Source organism: Bombus affinis, chromosome 15 (assembly GCF_024516045.1).
Source record: "Bombus affinis isolate iyBomAffi1 chromosome 15, iyBomAffi1.2, whole genome shotgun sequence".
In the NCBI taxonomy this organism is placed as follows: domain Eukaryota; kingdom Metazoa; phylum Arthropoda; class Insecta; order Hymenoptera; family Apidae; genus Bombus; species Bombus affinis.
Window position 1 is genome coordinate 6,896,515 of NC_066358.1, and position 25,678 is coordinate 6,922,192.

At 35.9% G+C, this 25,678-nt stretch overlaps 2 protein-coding genes across 7 annotated transcripts; one reads left to right on the forward strand and one right to left on the reverse strand.

Annotated features, from left to right (window-relative positions):
* The first annotated feature begins 380 nt into the window (after positions 1–380).
* LOC126924836 (uncharacterized) lies at positions 381–24,122 on the forward strand. 6 transcript variants are annotated; one of them, XM_050739739.1, is made up of 10 exons: positions 381–759; positions 2,873–6,190; positions 11,009–11,226; positions 11,448–11,640; positions 16,877–17,193; positions 17,878–19,514; positions 19,942–20,340; positions 20,875–21,050; positions 21,111–21,260; positions 22,336–24,122. In XM_050739739.1, the coding sequence occupies exons 3-10, from the start codon at positions 11,114–11,116 to the stop codon at positions 22,687–22,689; spliced, it is 3,339 nt and encodes a 1,112-aa protein (XP_050595696.1). In that variant the 5' UTR covers positions 381–759; positions 2,873–6,190; positions 11,009–11,113; the 3' UTR covers positions 22,690–24,122. The 6 variants fall into 6 exon arrangements, with proteins under 6 accessions (XP_050595696.1, XP_050595697.1, XP_050595693.1 ...); XM_050739740.1 differs by adding an exon at positions 22,193–22,253 and having other exon boundaries at positions 20,875–21,260; positions 22,336–22,465; XM_050739736.1 differs by having other exon boundaries at positions 20,875–21,260.
* LOC126924852 (protein HGH1 homolog) lies at positions 23,976–25,674 on the reverse strand. Its single transcript, XM_050739784.1, has 6 exons — positions 25,513–25,674; positions 25,198–25,426; positions 24,894–25,127; positions 24,514–24,798; positions 24,282–24,443; positions 23,976–24,189 (listed from the first exon to the last, which is right to left on the reverse strand). The coding sequence occupies exons 1-6, from the start codon at positions 25,595–25,597 to the stop codon at positions 24,084–24,086; spliced, it is 1,101 nt and encodes a 366-aa protein (XP_050595741.1). The 5' UTR covers positions 25,598–25,674; the 3' UTR covers positions 23,976–24,083.
* Positions 25,675–25,678: the final 4 nt, after the last annotated feature.

Consider the following 25,678-nt stretch of genomic DNA (forward strand, 5'->3'; position numbering starts at 1 on the left):
GGAAATATATGTCTGACACCAAATGGCATTAAGGACTAACGGTCAGCCATTTTCTTCCAGGAATTCCAATTGTATTTCGCTCCACTTTTGCAGAAGGATATAATTGAAGAGCGATTATCACTGAAACACAGTTTCAGCGTCCAGTTGTCGCCTTCGGAAGGAGATAATAGAACCAATTATGAAACCAATGTGAAAATATGATTGAATGGTGTAATTACCGAACAAATAGCAGTGCTAGAGATCATTTTCGAAGATCAAAGGATATTTATAAATTTTGATATTTGTGCAAAAATCTACAATAACCAGAAATGCAAAAACATCGAAAACTTCGAAAGAAAGCAATGCAGTATTGATGTATCAATGTCATCATATCAAATTGAAGTATCAATGTGAAAATATGGTTAAACGATATGACTATAGAGGAAACAACGATGCTAGAGATAATTAGCAGATACCACTGGATATATTTATGAACTTGGATATTTGTATAAAAACGTTGCATAACCGGCGATTGAAAAAAGAAATAGGAGGCAGCGACAGCTGCGAAAGCGAGTCGATGAAAAATCAGCGGCCACGATAACTTCCGCTTCGAAGCGGTATCCACCAGCTGTCGTTAATGAAACGATACCTACGTAGTCGTATAATGGTACAATGCATAAAATAACTGGACATTATTGTAAAATTGCCGGCATGTATTAATCAAAGCAACCGCAAACATGGGAAAGGAGGAACTTCGCCTGTCTTCCGAGAACCTGAAGAGTAGGTGCAATCACTTTTTGCTGTCAATATCGGTTCTTGCAGCTTTTAACAGCCTTTGCCCTCCCCCCCCCCCAAGTTTTACGTTCCTTTAGAATAAATCGTAAAGAAGTGTCCAGTTTTTTCTTTTTCGCCGAAACTGTCCGTATTTTTATAAACCGAATTAAGCAAATATAATCAATTATAAGCAGAGATTTATTTCATCAATTAAATGTTATAGCGAGTGCTATACTTTGAATGTTCCGCATACTTTCTTGTATTTCTATATATTTCGGTATATTTTTGTATATCTTTGTATGTTGCGGAATAATTTTACATAATTTTGCATAATTTTGCATATTTTTTCATATTTCTGTATGTTTCTGTATATTTTTGTATATTACGTGTATTTTACTCCTGTTTGGAATTTTACTTTTCCTATAAATGCATATTACTTAATTATTATTTAATTATTAACAATGCTCTCTTTTCTCTAATTATCTTTAGAATGAAAACGAAACAATTCTTTTTTTACGAATAAGAAAGAAATAATTCTCGATTACTACGAAAATAATTTTAATTATAATGTCGTGTTTCATTTTTTATAAACCTACTAATGTTGACAGCTTTCCAAATTATGATTGTTTATGAATACATATAATTGGAAGCATAGGCAGTATCCGAAATATAAATTTACTAATTCAAGGGCTAGTGAATAATTGTTTACCTTAATATCTAGAATAAATAAATCATTGATAAAGCAATGTAAATTGTTGCCTGTGTCAAGGGATTATGTCTCAAAAATTGGAATTGAAAAAAGGGAGGGCTCAAGCTAAATTCGTGGAATAATTGTCGGTTGAAAGCAGAAGAATTTGCTGAGAGCGCGTTTATCGTTCAAACGATTACTTTCGCCGCGATAATGTCGCCATAATGGAGAAAAAGGCGATCAGATACGAGGATCGTAAACAAGAAATTAAAATATGCAAATGGATGGACAGGGAATATACCTATAAACAGGGGTACTTTACAGCGTTCTTGTACCGTTAAAATTACTATTTCCAAGTCCACCTTATTTCAAGATGAACTTTGATCCCGTCGTGTATGAGCGATCACATTAGTGATTATTACATAAGAATAAGCGTGTCTAATGCGATCCATCTAGGCACACACAGCTTGAATATCAAGTTCAGGATGAAAAGAAACGAAAGATTCGTGTGGGAAAATATTTTTTTATGGAAACATCACTGGATGCATTTTTCTCCTAGATTTTTGTCGTGGATTTTTCTGATAGATCCCTTTCATCGTTCGAAATATAAATTAAATCTTTAGAAAGCGCAAATGTATTATAGAATATGTCGATTTTGCAACTTGCAGCTGTTTTTATAAATGTTATTTCAAGGTATACATAAACAATTTTAAAATTGAATAATCGAATTCCATATTACCAAAACTGTTCTTTTAATCGGTTATGAACTTACACATGTATTTTTATACCCTCTTCGCCGTTCAAAAAATGATTTTTTTATTAAGATTTCGTAGCTATATTACCCATTTTCAGGAAACTAAACTTTTTAAGTTGTATGACTATCAAAGTTGTTCGAAATAAGAAAGATGAACAAAAATGGCCATGCTTCGTCCATGTGCTGCATCTATTATTAACGAAATAAAAGTTAATATAATTGTTCTGTAAATATCCTTTATTTTAACGACAATGATCTCGTTGAAGTCTAAGAGCGACTAATTGTAAGAACAAATTTCATCCTTTCTCTTAAAATTAAAATTTTCATTTAATAGCCGAATATGTAAACCCTTTTGTTACTGCTTTCTCATTATCACTACTAAATCTCGTCTACTTGATACCCACAAAATTACCATTTACTATTACATATTCCCAATATATTCTCGTTATCGATATAATCTATTCAAACCCACATCTAATTTTTTTAATTAGAAATTTCATTTAATAGTCACTTATGTAGAACCCAATCTCCTGCTCCCCATTTTTCTCAAAAAATCTCTTTCATTGCCACTACTAAAATCTCGCCTACTTGGTATTCGAGAAAATTACCATTTACTTTTACATATTCCCAAAATATTCTCCTTATCAATTTAATCTACTCCATGCTTAATTTTCTAGCATTCCTCCGTCAACAACGTTCCTGTCGAAGGCCAAAGAACGACTAACAACCATCCGTGTTGCTTCACGCTCGCCGGTCGGTGAAGGAGCAGGACAAATAAGACCAACTAGTCTATGGTGGAACAGAGAGGGCAACTGCATCGTTGGAATAACAGTACTCTCACATTGGTGAACGCCGTCGAAGCAAGGTACCGTTATCGGTTACCGCGTTACCACGCCGACGAGGACCAGCGACGGAAACCAGAGAATCCAGACTGCTCCTCAGCTTCTCCCGTAAGGCTCCTCCTCCACCTCCTCCTTTCTTTCTTCGTGTTCTCGTTGCTCCATGTGTTTCCTTGACCCCACGCGTCCTTTCCCGGACAGAATAAAGATGTTGGTCACTAGATATACGATGCCAGTGAAAAGTATTATTATCAAAAGTACTACTAAAAGTATTATTATAAGTATAATGATACTCTAATGGTATTATAAATATGTTGATATTTAGTATGGGTCGAACGCTTCTCACTGTTTCTAGTTTCTAGTTGCTTTATTATAAACCTGTTGTTTCTTTTGCGACATATCTGTCTTTATAGGAATTTTGTCAAATTTTCTATAAGTGTATAAAAATGTGTAGTGATATGTTAATAACTTTTGTATTAGATATTTTTCACGATGTCGTTGACAGTCACTTATCCTGGAATTTATTCGTGTATATGCTCGTATAGTAATTTTTATAGATATTTTTTTAGATATTTTTTACTGTTTTGCTGATAGTCGCCTATTCTGGAATTTAGTTTTATATATGCATATATTAATAAATCGTGACTTGTATTGCAGATTTAAACATATTTTGTAAAATTATGCTGGCTTTTATTAAACTTTCTTCCGTCCGCTGCTGTATATATTCAGAGTAAATCTCGTTATAGTTGTTTGGTAGTCTGATCTCGGTTAAACATTTTGGTTTATGAGCTGTCTTTTTGAATTTATAGAGATGAATTTGGGGACGATGTTAATGGATTAACAATTTTGGATTGCTTTCTATATGCTAATCTCAGGTCAACTGTTTGGACTTTATTTTGACCGGATGAAATGGCATGGTTTCTGATGACTGACGTTTAGTTGAGTGGAGGATTTTAGGGCTAGAATTTTTGGATTTTGCGAAAATTATAATTAGGTACTAATTGAAATTTATTGAAACTAAATTTTGAACATTTTGATTATTAAACAGTTTAATTTATTATAGATAAACATTTTAATTAACAGATCATTATCAGAATAGAAAATATTCTTTTTAGAAAATATTCGCTGTATTCTTTAGAATAATTATTTTCGGCCCACAAAAGTCGAAAGAGTTAAGAGTGTCTGTTATTTTCTCGAGGGAAATTGTTCGTTAGAAAACGTCTCGAAATTTCTTCGATAGTAATCACACGTGTTCCTGCTGTGAGAGACAATGGGGTTTGGTTTTCTTCTGTAATTCAACTTCGATGTAAATGTTTCAATTTAGTATTATAATGGTAATAAGAGACAGGAACGTTTTTCAGTTCCTCGATACTTTCGGTCTTCCCTGAATGATGGTTACCACATTAAATGCACCGTAATTAGCGTAATATACGTAACTAGTTTTCGACCTACTTTCCTACTGTTGAATTTCTTCGGCTTGCTAAAGCGCAGGAGTTTAAATAAACTATCATTACCAGTAGTCTATTGTAGTTTTCCAGTACCTTTTGTTCCACAAAAGTACTCATCGAGTACGTGGAAACGTTTAATCGTGATCTTTGAAATTTCGAAATTGGTATTCTCGTGTGTCCTACTTTTCCTGTCTCTTTTTGAAGAATATTCCGTATGATAGTTATAGTGGAAAAGGGACGAAAGGAAACAGGAATGAAGTAAATTTCGTAAAAGATGTTGTTGGAAAAATTAATACTAATTAATAATAAAATTAATAATAATAAAGAAACACAAAATATCTTTAATTAATTGGTATTTCTCACGATCGAGAAAAGATTGGCATTTTTCTTATTAATATTTCCTACTGTTAAAAATTAATATTTTCCTCATTAATATCTTTTAAAAGGAAAATCAATAGTTCAAGTCATCGAATTCTGCCTCAAAATATTGAAGTGTGTAATTCTCCTCAACGAGCAAAATAAGCAAGAAGAAAAATTATCTCTCCACATCTTCCAAACTATCCACTTCCCCAAAAAGTGCAAAATTTCTCCAAAAAATAATTCTCTAATATATTCCAAACTGTGCTTGTTTTCTCAAAAAGGCCAATAGTGACAAATTTTCCTTAAGAATCGAACAAAAACTAACATTTCTTGAAAAACTAATTTTCTAAGATATTCTAAATCGTCTATGCTCCGAGAAAAATGATAAAGTACCAAATCTCCATTAAAAATTCAAAAGCTAATATTTCTTCAAATATTCCAAATCTTTGTGAAAAGCCCAAAATCGTTAGATTTTCGTCGAAAATCGGTCACAACAACACGTCTCATCTCTTACCCTAGCCACGAACGTCAAACTCACGAGAAGTAGATATCGATATTGGACCAATTAATCGCAATGATGCGTACGTGTCAGGCGAGGCACGACGCACAAGATTTCCGGTAAAAAGCCGCGACCAGACATTCACCCTTCCCGTGGAGCAGCAGAAAGGCTCTCTCCGTCGATCTTTATCCTCCTGCTCCTCCTGTTCTTCCTCCTTCTCCTCGCTCCAGCGTGGAGGAGCCGACTCACTGGCGAGAGAACTCGAGTCTCTCCTGCGGAACATCCCCGGCAGTTTCACGTCGACGGTCATCCGGATCGACTCGTGGCCAAGGTCGATCGTCAACGGCAACGTTCTTTTCGTGTGAAAAACGTCGGTTTTTTAATATTTCTTGCTGAGCAGTCGATTGTCTATTGAAAATCTGTGCAATTATAACAGCTGATCATCCATTGAAAATTTGTGAAATTACAAAAATCGATTGTTCATTGCGACAGTCGATGATCTATCGAAAATTTGTGGAATTACGCCAATTGGATTATCCATTTGAATATTTGTGAAATTACAAGAATCGATTGTCCTCTGTTACAACGATCGATTATCTGCTGAAAATTTGTGAAATTTGAAATCGAACAAGTGTTTCTTACATTTCATCTCATATTGTGGTATCGATACAAAGAAGATGGAGGAGTCCGGGGAACCGTGGATCTATACGATCTAAGTGATCTATACGATAATATGGGATTCGTGGCGGTGGTGCGCTGGTGTTTTTCGAGAAACTTTAGAAAACTTTTGTTTAGGAGACTCTGTATGAGGATTTTTGGGCGAAATTGAGATCGTGGAGCGATTGGAAAGTAAGTGAATGAATTTTGATAGTTTGTTGCATATTCGAGATCACGTTCTACAGAAGCGTCGATGGATCTCTGACTCTGGGATATTATGGTGGGGTACTGTGTCCTCCATTTATTTTTGATTTAGTTATTTTTTAGATATCGTAGCTTTCTGTTATTTACACTTTCTTGTATCCGACACGAGACTGTTTAATCATCGGTTTGAACTTGTTTGAAGTAGACATTATGATATTAAAATCGTACTTTTCAATCATCTTAATACCCTACTTTTACTCATTCTCATTATCTATTAGGCTGATTAGAGTTCACATTTGCTGATAATTTTCTGACATGGAGAAATCAAGGTTATTTAATAACAGGTTTGAACTTGTTTAAAGCAAGTAGTATGTCAGATTATGAATATTTTTCAACCATTTAAAACTATCTTTCTATCTTGCCCCTCATATATCATAGAATTAGAAATGCAAATAACGAATTAGAATTAGAATTACAAATATCATCTGCCTCCTCGATTTTAAGCAGATATCTTCTTTCATCATCTAAGATTCGAACGGTTGCTTAAATTGTACTTTCTTCTACCTAGATTTTATTTACCTATCCGAAATTGGCACTTCTATCGCGAAGAGACGACTCCGATACGATTTTCCCTGGCACGCGAACAGTTTCGTGCGTCCGGTTACTTCCGTTCGTTTATTCGATTCCCATTAGACCGAACTCGGCTGGTAAACGAACCGTGAACTTGGTAATTGCAAGTTGAACGATCCACACACGCTTTAAATCCGGCCGCGCATGTTAGCTTCTCCACGCGATTCGTCGACACGTGATGCTGTAATCTGTTTGTCGACCTTAATACCGTTGCCTTCGACGCGGCGAACGAGGATCCTTCGTCATCCGTAGCGCTGACAGTCGCCTAAACGTCCAACAATTGGTTTACCTTGTAATTGGCTGTAAATTAATGGAAAGTGGCAAACCAAGAAAACTAGTGGCTTAGAAAGATTAATAGCAGAATATAACAAATGTTTTAATATTTCGATAGAGATCCTGAATAAGAATTTCTTAATTAATATAAACCTTCTTCCTCGAATCATTAAATTTTGAATATCTTAATTTTTGAATACTTCAAATATTAGATATTTTAAATTAAAATCGATATTGTTATTATGTTTCAAATGTTTGAGTCTTTTAATATTCGCAACTTCAAGCTTTTTAGATTTTGGCAAACTTTCATTTGTATCCAGTAACTTTCAAATCCTACGGCACTGCAGTGGATATAATTCGGACTCTTTCCTTCCAACGATTTGAAATCGAAGTAGAATCTTGTCCAACGAGGTTTAGCCGAAATGAAAATAAGAATATTTAATTGATACGGTCAAAGATCAGAGAGACGTATAACTGTGAATCGAGTCTAGTTGTAAAATTTACCCTCGTTATTCATCTTGAGCAAAAATTAAACGCGTGCCTTAATTGTCGTTAATTGACCGTGCCTTAACTTAATGAAGCATTCAACAAGATTCCATTTTGTAAACGCACCAGAAACAAAATAGTGGTCCATAAAATTGAACGAAATCTGTTTCTCGTGTTCACGAAGCGTTAACTTTACGACTACATCTTGTCAATTAGATTTATTTTATTTTTAAATAAAAAAAAACAATACGTTTTAAAATAAATTAATAAACATAATAAATCGTATTATCCTTCTAACCAATCCATCTTTCAGCCTTAGAATTTTATCAATCGACTTTCCTGGTTTCATAGTATGTACGTGATAGCAAATATTCAAACGAAGAGCATAAATTAAAAATCGCTAGGATTTAAACGAAATTTTCATGATATTCATAAACGAAACACATACGTAAGATTTTCCAACACAGAAATATATTTATACAAAAATTATTTATCAGCACATACATAGGATAGAAACTAAGTCGTTAAAGCAAATTTTGAAAGAAATTTGCCATCGGTATTATTGTGTTACTAAATCAAAATTTCATATTAGTCCATAATTCGAACGAACAAGTAATCGAATTGAAAGTTCAATTGAAAATCTATGACCAGGATTCCAACTATGATCATCTCGAAATCGATTCGTTCCCGTTGCCGTAATTAGCTGGTCGGATCGGTAATCGTCCAATTTTCGATAATCAGTTTCGTCACGACCTCGGCGTGCAACGGTGAACACGTGAACAGATGGGCTCCGTTTACGTGTACGTGTCAGCGACAGTTATTCTCCATAATACGCGAGCCGACAGACGCCTTTCTGAAAAGTCCCTCGATCCGGCTAACTGTAAAAGATTTCACGCTGCTTCGTTTCCCAGCAGAATACGACGTAAAATTAGAAATTATAATTACCAACGGATATTCTGTACCTTCGACTTATTTTCGACAGAATTTTATATGGTTCGCATCAGATATTCTTTTATCGGTTATTCTTTATTCCTTTCTCTTCCATTAGACCACTTATACAGGTTTCAAGTGGAATAATAAAGAGTAGCGTTAATCACTAATCATGACGACATCGCTAACGTTTTTGGGGATATCAATATCCAAATGTCGAGTGGATCAATTTTTATATACAATCGGTGACAAAGTTTCGCAATGATATATTAGGTTTTACGTAAGTGAGAATTGAGTGGCGGATTAAACGAATTCTTTTATTGTATGGAGAACGATGAAATTTGGCAATAAATTGGGTATTTCTACGAAAAAAGGAATTGAAATTTTGGGACTATGAGTTGGGCGTGCAATGGCTGAGGACTGCAGTAAACCATTTTAATTCTACGAGAAATTGGGTAGAAATTTGAATACACTTTTTGTTTCGAAAAGAATTGAATATCGAGTAAGGAGGGATTGCAATAGATGTTTGATTCTATAGAAAAAGGTTGATATCTGCGGACGATGGATTGGAAATTTAATAGTTAGGTATAGAAAAGAAAAAAAGAATTGAAATTTTGGAACTGCGCAACAGTCAACGTATTAAAAGAAACGCGACGAACCTCGCGTTGAAAATCGAGCGGCGGTATGCCGATGGCATGCACGCGATAATTCTACACGAGTGGGTATCGAGTGCCGCGTACCCGCGATTTCTACCGCGGTGAACAATGCGATCTTTCGCGAAATGCAATCCCTTCTTGCCACTTGGAGAACCATATTCTTCGTGTGATTGGCGAGCTTGTAAATGAGTGACGGCGCGGCGCCACGAGTGTGAAAATTTCGCTGGAATTCGCTGATGCAACAATAGCAAAAACGTTCCAGTTATTATGTTTTGCGAGCAGACACGAACTATAGGCAAACAACGATTCATCTGACATAGTTATGGGACAGTAAATCTTTTCGATGATATACACGAAATGTTTGTCGGGAATTATAGGCTGAGAAATGTTCGTAGGAACGATATTATTAGGTTAATTAGACTGATGATGTTTATGCAATTTCATGTTTTATGAATGCGACTTACGATATGGAACTTTAATTAGAGCTTTGAATATTTCATAAATTTCTGCTCTTTGTTAATGTCCCCAAAACTTAAATCAACACTCGTAGAGTTTTATATAAATTATAATGAATATTCTTCATTGATGATGTTTATCATTTAAAATGTAAAATGTTAGGTGATTAAGTAGGTCAAAAACAAGTAACCCGATAAAACTTGTCCTAGCTATTTACGATCCAGAGATACTTGTTAAGATGGATAACCGATCATAAATGTCTCACAATCTCTGTTCCAACAAGCACGTTTCACGCTACATGTTTGAAAAGGATACAGTCGATAGCCTTGATTAAAAGTACCGCCTTAAAGGGTGAAATTACGAGCTGCCCGCCACTTTTACTCGAGCCCAGATTCGAAACGGTGTCTGTCGATCGTTCTTCATCCAGTCCCGTCTTGCAATTACAGTTTTAATTGCCATTATCCGACGTGATACGTATTCTCGAATAAATTTAACGCAGACTGCGGACTGGCAGCAAGGGTCCGTGGAAACGAGGTGAGATCCTGTCCAGATCTCACCTCTTTCGAATCTTTCGAACTTTGTTAACTGCCAGTGTTTTTAAACAAATTTCTGAGGCGTTCATTGTTTATGCTTAGGTTCGATACAGATGTTACGTGGTTGATTTTTCAATAGCGATACCGTGTAATTAAACGGGTCTATAAATACAGTCACAAAAGTCTACACAAATCTCTTAAATGTAAAATACAGTAAAATCTCTATGTATATGTTTTGAACGCGTTAAGACACATATTGTTAAATATATAATAATTTACGTGTGGTGTCTGTACTTCCATGAATTAACACAATTAAGTGAAGATGCATTGATCGATAGGAGAGATGGTGTTTCCATGAAATAAAACACGATTTTTACATTGACTTTGTATTTAACCTTTTTACGTTTACATAATACTTAACATTTCTATAATACTTAATATTAATTAGACTTTTATAGAGCAGATTTCTGAAATAAGTAGACTAGTTTCTGCTTTATTTTTATTATTTATTTTTATACGTCCATAGAAGAATTGACACAGAGTGTATATAATATAGAAAAATATATAAAATATCGAAAGTATGTCATTGGTCGTTACAATATTTAACGAGTGAAACAAATCTCTCTACTTATTTTCAGATTCTATCTCTTTACTTGCATTTATAAAAATTTAAGTTGGCATAAATATCCGCAGTCTAGTTATAAGAATTGCTGTTTGATATAAAATAATTACTATTTCATTGGTATAATTAATCGATAAAATTATGAAAAGAGATCGCACATACATATTTAGAAAACGATCGAGACTAGATATTCTTCATAAGGATGGTTGAATTGTTCCAGAACGAATGACGTCGCTCGATGAAAACACGACGAAGAGAAAAGCTCCAGGGAGCTTAAAAGAGATACAGACGTGGATCGTGCTCTAGTTTAGATCTAGAGCCGAATATGTCTTGCGTGGGAATGTCCTGTTACGAGGATGGCTTCCGGTTGGCTGGTCCCGCATCGGAATGCTCCCTCAGAAGCAAGGCTCGCATCGATGCCCTGTTCGAAGATTCGAGGTATGATTTTCAGTTAGTAATTCAATCGAGACTCGTTTTAGAATTTTTAATACAACTTGATAAATTGTTTTGACTCGCTTTACAATTTTTAATACAAGCCAGTAAAAAAGTACTGTACCAAACTCAAATAACAAACTATACATCTCTTCATTAATTTCGCAAGACAATACAAATTTTATAAAAAGATTCCTAAAAGGCTACAGTGAAACTTATTGATTCAGGTCGATCTACGGATCGAACATTGGCGGTTGGTATGGCGCGGTATCAACCATGAACTCGAATCGTCTGGAGGACATGGGGGTGGACGAACAGAGAAGGGTGAACAGCGCCGTGCAGGCGAGGATCGAGGCGATGTTCGCTTCCGTGGAAGCCGAAAGCGAAACACCTGGAGAATGCGCCGCCGCGATTTTACCGGTAAATATATCGATTACTTTCGTCCGTGGTTCTTCGTCGTTTTCGTGCCACCAAACACTTTTCTCTACTCTCGTGAACCAGTAGAACGATATTATCGCTCATTGTTGGTACACTCATTAATCAAACTCATCGTTGGTATCACTGCTAGTAGTGTATTGATCTCGAAAGTATGCATACAGTGGCGTTTATATTAGAATCTTTCTTCCGAAAGAATTTTTCTTACATTAAAGATGCAATATCGTAATTTTAACTGTAGCAATTGTGGTCTTTGTAATGAAATATTACAGCGTAAGTTTCAATGCACTTAACTTAATATTATTAAATACACGACTTACATTCCAATATTATTAAAAGACATTTCTTTCTGCTTTTACTGTCAAAGTTTCTTTTATTAAAGATAGAAAATATCACAGTACAAATGTGTTAATGCACTTGTCGTTTCAAATGTCGTTAGAAGACATTGCTTTCCTTTCATTGTCAAACTAGAGTTGGTCAGAAAATTCTTCCATCGTTCGAATTTCTTCCATCGTTTGTATATTCATTCGTCGAGATACGAGAACGAAGTCAATTCGATCGAAATTAGTTGTCGTAGAGTCGAATGCAGCGCGGATCCGCGCAACAAAGATTTCACTGCAATTAGACGGGATCACGAAGAAAAAGAGGATTTTCACTTATGTTAATTCGATCGTACGGCCGCGTCGCCGCGTCCCTGCCCCCGTGCACAGAAAAATCTCGGGGAATGGCCATTCGTTCCACTCTCGAGACGAGTTCGCAGCTGTTCGCGCCTTGGCCAAGGATTCACCTACTTCGCGGCCTGAAAATCGCCTCGAAACACGCACCGACCGCGTATTTCATATTTCGCTACGAAAACCTCGGACTTTTACGGACGTTGCACGAAAACGCCTCGCTGTCTTTCCATATTGCTTTTCTCGTTTAATTTCATTGCATTTTTTTTTTAGAAGAAATATTAGCAGAGCGTACGAATAGACTGGGGATTTTTATGCATTTACGAGGAACTTGAAAATCCAAAAGTGCACGTAATATGCAAAAATATTTAAAATTATAAAGTTATATTTTGCCTGAGTTTCTTTTTTTTTTAATTATATCTGCAAAAATATGAATCTGCATAAATACTCGTAGTCCAAATATGGGAAATACGAGAATATAAGAAAGAATGAAATATTCAAACGTCAAACGAGTTTAAAATAAAAAATGTTCTAATCATTTTATATAATCCTGACTTACTCGACAATTCGTTCGTGTACAAAAATCAACGAATTTATCTGATACATTTACGAATGGAAATAAAATTGAGATCGACGTATAATTGGTCTGGTGAACTGCTTGCTCGTTCGAAGACGAAGAGAAGCAAAAAAAAAAAAAAAAAAAAAAAATAAAAAGGTAGAAAAAGGGTAATAAAAATAGAATTTTTGCAGTTTTGTGCTCAACTGGAATATGATCTAGTGTTATTTCTAGTTAAGTATGAATTTAGGTGGATGATTATGAAGAATATTTTTCGAATATTTTTGTTTAATGTCGAATTAAATATCTTTGCTATCTGATGCTTCCATACAGGCGTGTATTAAATAATATTTAGTTGAATGAGAGTAGAACGAAACGTGCTGGCAGAGATTAAGAACGTCGTAACACTTAATATTGCGTACTACTAATTATGCGACACGGTCGAGCGCAATTTTCATCGAGTAGGAGGCGAATATCGTTCTTGATGTCTAGGGAACGGTGGAAAATATGCCGATGAGGATTGTTCGTACTATGGAAACATTATTTCCGTTCGATTTCAAGTTCCATCGCATGATATCGTGCCATAATCTTTTTCAAAATTTGATTTCTCCTGGGAAAAACCTAATTTGAAGTATATAGCTGCAGTATGAAATATAATTGGTGTAGAAATTGAACGATATATTATATTTTCTTCAATTCAACAGAATGATACACGACTTTCTTTCTTTTTTTATTTTTCATAGTTCTTCCTCTCCAGGTTAGGGCCTAATAGGTACTTCCACTTACGTTTGATTTACGCTTATGGTCTACTTTTCAATCAGCAAGCTTAACATTTCTCGTACTTAAACTTGACAATTACAAGAGTTAGAATGTACAGTGGAATCTCGATTGTTCGAGTCCCGTTTAACCGAAGTGCTGTACTATCAGAGGTGCTCTGAACTTTACGGTAACTACATTTTTTTTCGAAACTTTAACGCGAAGAGTACGAAAGTATAAATAGTCAAGTATTGTGAAAGTAGTTAAAAAAACTTTCAACCGTTTAAATAATTAATTAAACCTAAATACGTGTTCAGCATCGTACTATCAAAAGTTTTCTACGATTTTACGATTTTATAATTTATGAAATTTATAATTTAAGAAAGTTAATAGATTATTCCGTATTATCCCAGTTTTCGACTGTCCGACATCGGCCCGGTCCACATCACCTCGGATAATCGAGATTCTACTCTACCTCTCCTATCCTTATTCTCTATACGTTTATTAATTATATTCTATCGACGTCTACACTTCGATAACATACAAATCCAAAAGGGGAGATAAAATATGAAAGTTCGATAATATAAAATATAAAGATGCAAAAATATAATATAAAACACACAAAGTAAAATTTGTTTTTTCCAGTCATGTCGGTCCGGTGGTAAAAATGCAAAATCATATTCCCCCGAACGTAATTACGTAATTAGAATTTGGATAAAAAATTGTTTTATCTGTTAAATATTGTAAAAGGTACCATACTTTGGATATTTCATATATTTTCGCGCGTTATATACATCCATTTGCATTTACGCATCTTCAAATTTTTCATAAATACTAAAAAGTCCGCAGTCTCTCGATAAGTACCCTAAGTCATTCTTAAAGACAAATTGCATGACTTTCCTCGAGCGGCCGTGGTCCCAGCGATTTTTAATCATCACTTTCATTCCGTTCACGATTCGCGAAGCGTGACGGGGCTTGCTCCTGACTATTTGGAGCATTGAAAAATTCCCCTTCGTTGCCGCGGATCGGTATGCGGATTTTTCTTATTGCCCCGCTTTTATGGCCTCCCTCTTCCGCATCGTTTCGTTGCGCCATCCTCGATGATGCCTTCGTCGAGGTCAGCAACAACTTCAGATCATTGCCTCGACGCCCATAGAGATACGATCTTAAGACCTGTAGAATTTCATCCACGCTTCGAATTTATGAGCTTTTATACTTATCAGATCTTAACCGTCCAATATGTGCGGATGAAGAGCACGTTTTATGAAAGATAGCTGCTCTGAAGCTGCGATGGGACGATAAAGAAAATGGGTAAGTAGGTTCCTGAGAAATTTGAAAAAGGGATGCAAGAAGAACTCATACAGCGTCTCGTGAAAAACGTATTCGAACACTTGTAGAACACTTGTAGAAACTTTCGTGAATACACGTATATCACGTGTTACGTGAAACATTCTGAAATTTCATTAACACAGATCTATGAAATTTTATACAGAATCGAGCAAAGGATCATTTTCCAAATGTACAACGGGGTGCAAAAGAGATACATAATTAATTCTTCAACTAATTGTAGGACTGCATTGCTAACATTAAATTGATTATTTAATTTTTCAATCATGGAATTCTAAAATTTTGAAATATATGACAAAATATCTGATAATGATAATAATATTAATTTTACAAAGATTATACATTCAAGATAGTTATTAATATTTTTTGGATAAATATATATTTCTATTAAATTACATACATTTTCAGAATGTTTTCAAACTTGACCAATACAATCATGAAAATCGTGTCTCATTAAAAATATTATTAATACTATTAATTTACTGCAAATAATTCGTAGAATTTATATGCATATTCACTGGAAATTATGTACATACTCGACCTTGGTACATTCAATATATTCTTTTACGTATTTTATAAACCGTAAAAATGTCAAGGTATCTCAATTTCTTTCGTCGTGTGACGTTCAAATATAATCCATTACCATATCGACTATTGTCCATCATCCGCAAATATGTGTCCCCATATGCAAATCAGCCTCGTCATTACATCGGAGGATGGCGAACAAAGACTCGTAGAACGATAAAAGAATATGTCACGTTGTTGTCTCTTCCAGAACAGGATAAGAATTCATCATTTTACTGCCTCGATTATAATCGCATAATTGCGTTTAGAAATAACTTCTTCATTAAGAGCCACTACAGTCTACATCTTCATGAAATAAATATCCATTCCTTAGAAAACACGAGAGACAGGAATTTTTATAAAAATGGCACTTTATCTCGTGTTTTGACGTTCTTCCAATGAAAACACGCTGCGTCTCATAATTACAAAACCTCAGAGAAACTTTCAATTTTTATATATTGTATTAAAAATATTTTACATGTCGACACAAAGTTTGAAATTATATTAAGAAACAAGTTAGCCTTTCCTTTCCTAAAAAAAAAAGGGTAAATTATGTTCAGTGGAAAAAAGAAACTCGTTAGAACGTAAGAAAAAAGTAAAGAACCGTTTATCTTCGTTTCATAATTGCAAAACCAGCATGACATCCAAATTATACAAAAAAGTGGAATTGGACAAGTTGACTCAACAATCGAACTCGCGACAAAAAGAAATTGTAATAGGAACTTTCAGTTTGGCTGCTCACTTCTAGATATTTCTAACCGGACTTATCCTATCTGTTATTATCCCATACCAAGTACTTGTATAAAAATGGAGAAAATGGTTTCACGCTTATGACAGGCAATATACTTTTCGTTTCGTTCATAGAAGATAAGGAGATAAGGTTTAGTAAGTATTCTAAGCGTGAAGATAACCGATACTTTACGTTTCGCTTTTAATGGAAACGTGTTTCGCGCGCATCGTGAAACGTTTTACACTGGTCGTAGTTGGTGCTAATGGCCGATGAAAACTCCTGATAACGGCTCACCATCGATTAATCTACGTAATTTACACCGTACTTGCATCTTGGTGAACTTTCATTATCCTGTCGTTCTTGGCGCCTCCTTGTGCTTCTAGTAGATGTTATCTCTTTCTCGTCCTGGTGATGTCGGTAAAAAGCGAGGTGCTTGCCACGAACTTGATGCTCTTCGATATTTCCTAATTTGGAGTACTATAACGATGTATCGATGAATCACATTCTATTGTATTTCTTGTAATTTGGTGCACTATGAAAAAGGGGCTTAAGTGGCCATTAAATGGCCATTAAATGACCATCAAATTATCCTTCCAGGTGAAATATATGGGCGCAGCACCTGTGGGAGGTCGCGTGGCAAGCGTTCGAGGCCTCCAAGAACCCCTACGTCAGCTTCTGGAAAGAATCCAATGTTCTGTGCGGGCGGAACTCGAAGTCTCCAGACGAGGGTTGACTTTCCGCACGTCTGACACCTGCGAGAAGAACAACCCCTTCCGCAGGATCGCCGTGTGGAGTGCACTGAGGCTTCGCAATAAACGCATGCCATCGGGAGAGCTGCATCACGCTTTCTTGCCGTTGGTCGGCGATCACGAACAGAGCCAGACAAGCGAAGAGAAGCACGCAGACTTGTACAGGTGAGCATGGCGATGGAAAGCGCCATCAGGTGAAATTAATGGCGTTGTGGCTACCTGTAATTAATTTTCAGTTCACGCTTGGATTGCAAAAATTACTTTGAAAAGGTTTATTCGGTTGATTTCAGGGAAACTTTGGTTTGAGAAACTTTGTCCAGGATGTGGATATTTCAGATTAATCATTTTAGAGTTTTAGGTATCTCGGTATTATGTTTTCCAGTATTTTACAGGAACATACTGAATTTTTAGGTATTTCAGGAATTTTCAGATAATCATTTTAGGATTTTAGGTGCTTTGGATAGCCAAATTTTATATCTTGTGGTGTTTCGGATAATCGTCTAAAATTTTTATATATTTTAGATAATCAATCTGGCTTTCTGGATGTTCTAGGTAATTATTTTAGACTTTTAAGTATTTCAGGTAATCACTTTAGGTTTTCAGATATTCTAGATAATCGTTCGAATACACATAAATAATGATTAATTACGATGATGGATATAAATATAAAAAATGATTGCTTTTTAATTACTCTACATTATTCTACGTTTTTGAAGCGTATTTTTGGAATAGTTGATATTTTTTAATTAGCGTTATACTTCATTCAAACAAAAGTCCAAATAGAACTACAAAAGTAGGTTTACAACGATTTACGAAATTACAACTAAATTTAAAACACACGTGTTTCAGAACAATGCGTGGCCTGAAAACGACATCAGACCACTATTCACCGATATTTGCAGTAGTAATGCGACGACCAGGGGCGACCAGGTTACTAGAATGTCACGCGTTCGTGTGTGAGACGGAAGAGGATGCAGTGGCTGCTGCAGCGACCCTCTACAGATCTCTACTCGCTGATTTGGACGCGAATCGACGTCGGCCAAGGCACACGAACGGCGTTGGTTGCATGAGCATAGCCTCGGTAGCCTCCAGCGTCAGAGAACCTAGTCCAAGCAGCAGGCTCAGCACCAGAATGAACATATTACAATCGGAAGCTATCAGATCGACTCCTCAACACCCTGTGAGACCTCCAAGAACGAAGAAGACCTCCGTGTCCAGCTCGGTAACGGAGGAGGAAACTGAAAAATCATCTGGTTTACAAAAAGCTCCCAGAAGAAAGAAGAAAAATTCCGATATCAAAGCAGAAGACGTTTTGGAGGCTCGAGGAAGAAGAAAAGAGGCTAGTCCGAAAGAAAAGATCGATCCAGTGGTCCAGAGCTTCAGTTCTATTCAGACGAACTTCGACGCGAAAGTTTCCAAGAAAGAGGAACGCGAAAATTCGAAAAATAAAACGTTCGGAATTAAACAAGAATTAAACGCTCCTGAAAATATCGAAGTAGAAAACTCGAATAATTCTGCGAACAAGATTTACGACATAGGGGCCAATGGATTCTATGAAACAGTCTATAACAAATACGAGAAGCATCCGATAATTGGAAAAGCGGGGAAAGTCGAGAGTCCGGCGCAAGAAACTCCGATTAAAGAAGCAGATGACGCGAAGGAAAGGATGTACGAAAAATCTCATGGTTCCTATGACCTGAATAATCCCGCGTCCTCGAGAGACGCGTCTAAGGATCAAGAAACACACTCTGCGAGGTCAGACGTTATAATCTATGACAGGATCGAAAGACCAGACTGCAAGAGCGAAGAAAATGCATTGTACGAACGAGCTTTGAAGAGAAACAGCAAAGAGAGGCTCTACGAGGAACACTTTAAAGATGTTGACAAAATATACAGTCTTGCCCAGGAAGAAATTTACAGTGGCAGAGGTAGCAAACTGGGACCAGGGAAGATAAAGAGTTCGCAAGAAGATATATTCTTCGGTAGACGAGATAATAATAACGAGATTTATCAGTTGAGCCAGGAGAGTCGTGGGGATTCTGTGTCAGTGGAACGAAGAAGATCCAGGGACCAAGAGAAGATCATACCTGGAAGACGAGTGAGCAGAGTGGTTACCATGGATAAACCTTTGAAGAAGCAACTGAGCGATTCCACGTCGAATTTGAATTTGATAGAGCATAATCAGCCAAGAGTCAGGAAGAGAAGCAGAGCTGGAAGTGAACCACCTGTTAGCAGGTCTGAGGATGCTACGAAGGCTCTCGAGGAGACTAGATTGAAGAGATCTCAGAGTGATATAGACGTGGATAGAGGAGATTTGATGACCAGAGTCGAGTTGCCCAGGAGAGGAAGCTTTTTGAATCCTGGAAGCGCTAGGAGACCTAATAGTATCAAAGGTGGCACTCCTTTGGGATTCACCGAACTTTTTGATGAGTTTAGGAATCAGGAGGGTCTGACTAGTGTCGACGACATCTTGGCTGCTATTATCGGTAAGTATTAATCGAGAAAGCTTCAAAATTGAAGATTTACTATTGTTTGATTAATTTCAAGAAGCTTTGAAGATGCAGATTTATAGCTGACCATATTGGTTTTTTATGAATTGCATTTTTTTTTATAAATTGTAGGGGAATTGTAGGTGTAATTGTAGGGGAATAAAATAGAAACGATGACGAGGAAGAAACGTATATTATTATACTAATATTATTATAGCACTTCCTCTTACTTTTATGTTAATAATATTATATGTATTCTTTTTCTTTTATACATATAAGTTTCGTTTTTTAGTTAACTTTTACACGCTGTGTACTATTTCATTGTGCCTAGTCCTTAATAGGTTAATATGAAATGCTTTTCTATTTCATATTAAATGCCTCTTCTATTATCACATTCTATTACTGTGTTATTCGATTCCTTTAGATCCTGAAGGGATGTCATTCAACGACTTGAAACCCCTGTACAAAGAGTTCTTGTTAAAATTGGCCGCCACACTGACACAGGATGAGCTATATCAGAGATCAGCGAGCATAATGAGGAGGCGTCGAAGGCCGCAACGAAGACGATCCAGTCGACGAACCTGCTTACTTGGCAGAGCTATCAAAAGGTCTGTGTCGAGGTTGAAGGGTGGACCGACGGAATTCACTTCCGTGATCTTCCCTGCGAGAAGACTGAACGATAGTTTCGGTAGTAGCTCTTCTTGCGACGCCAGGAACAATCATAGGAATCGTGTATTGGCTAATAAATTGGGCAAGAGAAGATCTTCGTGGAGGACGAGTAAAAATGGCGCCTGCCATACTACTTCTGAAGATAGCGACACTTGTAAGTGTTGTAATATGTTTCAGCATCGTCTCAATATTTCTAATTTCTTATCTGACACTAATATGATACAAAACTGATGTATCCGATGTAAAACTTTCTGAAACAACGTATACGTTTACACGATGTATCGTTTAAGATTCAGCATTTTTCAGACAATTCCGATAATCTGTCAAAGAAATGCTTTGAACAAAAATATTAAAAATTTCAAGGCGACCTTAACTTTTTATGGGATTAAACATTTATTGGAAACTTTTAATATCCAAATGTATAGCGCACTGCAAGTTGACTAACTTTTGTTCCAAACGTTTCTTTCGCAGATGATCGGAAATGTACATATATTTCGTTTATAGAGCAGAAAATTTGTATAGTCGTATGAAAATACTAAAAAATGATACGAAACTTAATGTACTTAAACATAATTAATTAGTATGTAAAATAATGCAATGGTGTTCAAATATGTTTCTCCTTTTTTTTTTTTTTTTTGTACCCACTGTAAAATAGGTTTTACTAAAACCCGATGATATTGCTGTTCAGGCAGAAGACTAAACAAAAGCGCAGGAGCGGCAGCGAACAGGAGCAGCAGCGGTTACGTGAGTTGCAGCGAGTGTAGCTACGATTCGGAGTCGTGCACCTGCGTGTCAGCGGACAAATGCTACTGCTCGTTGTCGAGGAGGATCCCGACGCAGCCTCACGTTCCTCCAAACACGGTGGTATGTGCTTGTGACACTGACAGCTGCTCTGAAAGCAATAAGTGTTACTGTGCTCGGCAGCCGATCCGGCCGACGATACTGGAGCAGCTAAGGCAGAGAGGCATCGTGCCCTCTGAAGGCACCCTCAGCCGAGCCGGAAGCCCGGACAAAGCTCGAGCGGTCAAGACCGGCAGATGTCGAACGCCCTCCCAAGGTTTGGATGTACTCAAGGTAATTCGAAACGTAAATATCCTAATCCCTATACAGGATAAGTTGTAAATGTTCGTATTTCAGGAGATGAATCTATACACATTGCAATAAGTAAAAAACATCTGATGAAAACACGTACCATATACTTCAGTTTTTGAGTTGTATACGATTATACAGGGTGGTTGGTAACTGGCGGTACAAGCGGAAAGGAGGTGATTCTACGCGAAAAAAGAAGTCGAAAATATAGAATAAAAATTTTTCGTTTGAGACTTTGTTTTCGAGAAAATCGACAAGGATCTACAGTGAGATCCGTTATAACGAGACGTGATAAAGTACACGCGTACCGAACGAAAATTCAAAGTCGATTTTCTCGAAAACAAAGCCTCAAACGAAAAATTTTTATTCTATATTTTCGACTTCTTTTTTCACGTAGAATCAGCCCCTTTCCGCTTGTACCACCAGTTACCAACCACCCTGTAGAACATTTTTGAACTTCATAGGACAATTCTAAAATTCGATATATTCTTCGGTAATTTTGTATCGAAGCTATCCTTTCATTCGATTGTTTCATTAAATATGCGTTTTTCTCGTTCTCTAGAACGCTTAAACAGTTTCAATAACATTAACGATACAGAGTAATATTAATCAAGTTAAATTAAATCGAACTGTAGGAAAGTTACCCCATCTCCGATTTCGATTATTTTTGGATATGTTGTAGAAATCGATATTTTGAACAACTTTTTCATACGGTGGTTTTGCTTAGTTTCCGAGATATTCGCAAAAACCTGTCAGTAGCGATACAGTGAATTCTGCCTATAGTTGTGAGTTTGTGGCAACGTGTGTATCAGCATTGATTGGTAAATTAACGTAGGTAGTAAAATAATCGTTTCCTAAATTGTTGATTGTTTTATCAACCCATTCTCTAATCTCTTGTATTTCTTGATCTTTTATAGAGAATTGTTAAGATGAGAGGAATGAACGGTTCATCGGTCCATTTCAACTATTAGAAAAAATGTTTGTTTGATTATAAAAGAAGAAATTTTAGTTGATTATAATACGATGAATGAGGCTTCTTATTGTTTTTATTCGTTTCCAGAAGCAGTCATCGTCAAGCTACGGTAGTTCGAACAACTTCGCCCTAGATTACGACCTGTTCAATCCAGGACGAAAGTCTCAACAGTCTTCAGACAGCGAGAAGGTGCTAGTCGTTAGTGCTAGAGACACGCAGGGCCGTTTAGTGTACGTCGGTGGCGCTGACAGAGACAAGAAATGCCTTTCCCATTGTTCCAGTCGATCTGGAGCGCATCACGAAGCCCTTTCGATCAAGAAAAGCGCGGAAATCGCGGCCATCTTCGGCGCTGAATCGAGTAGAATCAGCAGGCGAACCAGTAACGCTTCCAGCGTCAAGAGTTCCATTAGTCTGGAGGCTGGTTTAGGATATTTACCATGAAGATCCTTTTTTTCCTTGATAAAATTACACCCTCTACTTGATCTGATTGGAAAATTATAAGGATTAGAAAATATAGTTATATCACAGGATGATTGTGAATTAAATTAATGCGTCAAATTATACAGTAATGACATTTACATGACCTTAAGTAAAAAATAAGGTACCGAAAAGATTAAAAGATATAAATTTGTCCTAGCAATTTTCTAAATTCTTTTTTGATAATTGTTTTCTTTTTTTTTTTTTTGTAGAGATAATATCAAAGCAGAGAAATTTCTTTTTCGCGTATAATTTTAATTTTTAACATTTATATGCGCATTCTTTTTAAAATTAAATAAAGTATAAATCATTAATCAATCGTCATGTTACAACTTGATATCGAAAAATATAAAAATGTCTATTCTTGAGGATGAATTTCCGATCAGATTTAGTAGATATTATACATAAATATACATAAATATACATAAATATACATATATAGCTATTTTTTTATTTTTTATTAAAAAAAGACACCATTTAGCAAAGAGGTGTATATACTGAAATAAATACTTCAAAGAGAACGTCTAGGAAGAAATACGTAAAAGATATCGAACTATTTTTTACGACGGCATAAACGCTCCAGCGATAATAGTTTCTATTTTTACTTTTAGAATATTATTTGTCTTTTACTAAAGAAATACCTTGAACTCGCGTTTTTGATATTCAATTACTATTTAGTTGATTCAAGCTAATTGGCATGAAAAATCACGGGAATGTAATGTCTACGTATATATTGATATTATAGCGCGTGTATATTAATTAATAACGGTACCATATTCTCGTTTCCGCGAGACTTGATCTCAGCAAAAGTGGCTCTGAGTCGAGCATGCTAAAATTAGCGATTTACTGTTTGCACTACAGACATTATAAAAAAGGAAAATATTCAATACCGTCATTCGTGATAACGTGTACGAATATCTTGCAAGTACCTGCATTATCACTTGTAAAATTTTCTTTCCTTTATTTTTGCATTCTTGACAATTATTTATAGATCAAAGTATCTATTGAGATTTAAACAATTTTTTTATTCGTCTTTTTGACTGCTGTTTAATGTATGCGTGAAAATAATTCGCAATGATAGCTGATCCAATTTAGTATAGATCTGTTTGTAAGATTTTTGATTGAATATGATCAATTATTAGTTTGTATGTTTGTCAATCCTCTGTTGCTACACAGGACCTGATAACTTGACTAAAGATAGTTTAACAAACGAAGCAAGGGAACAGTGCAATACCACGCGCAGCCTCGTCTCTCCTCTCCTCGAGTCGAGGTAAATTATCGTTTTATTATAATATGTACATTTCTCGTGTAATGTGTATGAAATATGAGGCAATTCATATTGCTGCACAGATATTTCTTCATGTACTATTAATAAAATCTTGATCCATTTTATGGAATTTTTCTGTGTACTCCGAGGGAACTTCTATGTCTTTCAGATTATCCAAGCCTATTTCCTCTTCTGTCCTAAAATTTAAGAAATATTCGCTAAGAATTACAATTTAAAAAGGAAATTGGAAAAGATATAAGATCGTAAAATAGGAGCAAAAAATTCGTACCTGATCAAAATATCTACAACATTCTCACAGGTTAACAACGCATTCTTATCCTGTTCCCATTTATGATACTCTCTGAGTATTATATATGTATTTTGTGTTCTCAATATTTCCCTGCCTTTCCTTGTTGCACAAAGTTGAGCTAAGGCTTCTAGTAATATGATCCTAAAACACAACAGAAAAATAACAATTTCCATTTAGAAATATTATTGATTTCATAGACACGTTTCTGCACCTGATATCCAAGTCTGGCTCTCTCTGTTTCGTCTCTGACAAATATTGCAGACTAGTTGGTAATTTATCATTGTCTTCATCATCAAACTCTTCTGGTCCAGCCAATGGCAACAGAAGGTATGACAAAATATCCACTTCAGGACTTAATAACCATTCATGATTTTGTACGTCAAAGCAACAGTTTTTTAAAGTGCCAGCAATTCCACCGCGTCTCACTAAGCTGCCTGCATATTCTGTAAAAGGAAGTAGTCTCTGGATGACACTGCGTTCTTTGTCCATTAAATACCTATGGACAGTAAATTCGCAATTTGATGAATTATAATTTATAAACATATTAATTAGCGATTAGATATCAATTGTAAAAGATTAATTAATGATCACCTTCTTACATGTGGAGACTGACTGAGATTACTGAAAACTGGGCCTAAATAATGAAGGTTGGCTCCAGAATTGTTATAATGCTTTGCAGTAAATGCTGCCACTATAGAGTCCCAAGTATAACCGCTCGTTTCAATAAGTGCTATAACTCTATCAACCAAGTGCTGTGGTCTGGTCATATTGGAAAGGATCATACAGCATGGATCTGCCAAGATGCTTTCTTTGTCCATTATACAACTACCATGGAAAGGAAACGATGAAAGAAAAAAAGAGGAGTGTTATTTGGTTTTGTTAATAATGTGTTTACCTAATACAAACATGTATTAGATTGTAATTATATTTTCCATCCTCTGGTTGAGTTTCTGATATCAACAGAAATGCACTGGCTCCTGCTTCATCTGCGGTTATGTTTATTAAAGCCAGAGCTGCATCTTTGGAGATTGCCGCAGAAGACTCTTGTGTCAACGCAATTAATTGCGTCAATAAATCTGGAAGTTTTAATAGCAGCTCTCGTCCTTCTGTGGTTCCAGTTACGCCTGACATTCAAAGATTATTATGAAAATTAATAAAAATAAGAGGTTAGGATCACAAACATTCACACTTTTTGATCATAACTACTCACTGAGGACATTTTCTAATGCAACAGCTTTTAAGTCTAGTCGCGTATTCGGATTTAAGTATTGACAAATTTCTTGAAGGGACTCCATTGTAATTCAGTAACTTTATAAAATAAAATATGTATCATATATTGATCGAACACGCGTGAGAAAACAACTATAGTGGCATCT

Bases quoted from the DNA above. Each gene is read 5' to 3' on its own strand.
- LOC126924836 (XM_050739736.1), top strand. From the start codon at position 11,114: ATGTCTTGCGTGGGAATGTCCTGTTACGAGGATGGCTTCCGGTTGGCT. The intron at 11,227-11,447 runs GTATGATTTTCA...TTATTGATTCAG, and splicing joins GCCCTGTTCGAAGATTCGAG to GTCGATCTACGGATCGAACA. The intron at 21,261-22,335 runs GTAATTCGAAAC...ATTCGTTTCCAG, and splicing joins AAGGTTTGGATGTACTCAAG to AAGCAGTCATCGTCAAGCTA.
- LOC126924852 (XM_050739784.1), bottom strand. From the start codon at position 25,597: ATGGAGTCCCTTCAAGAAATTTGTCAATACTTAAATCCGAATACGCGA. The intron at 24,799-24,893 runs GTGATCATTAAT...TACTGTCCATAG, and splicing joins CAGTCTCCACATGTAAGAAG to GTATTTAATGGACAAAGAAC. The intron at 24,444-24,513 runs GTGCAGAAACGT...GTTGTGTTTTAG, and splicing joins GAGCCAGACTTGGATATCAG to GATCATATTACTAGAAGCCT.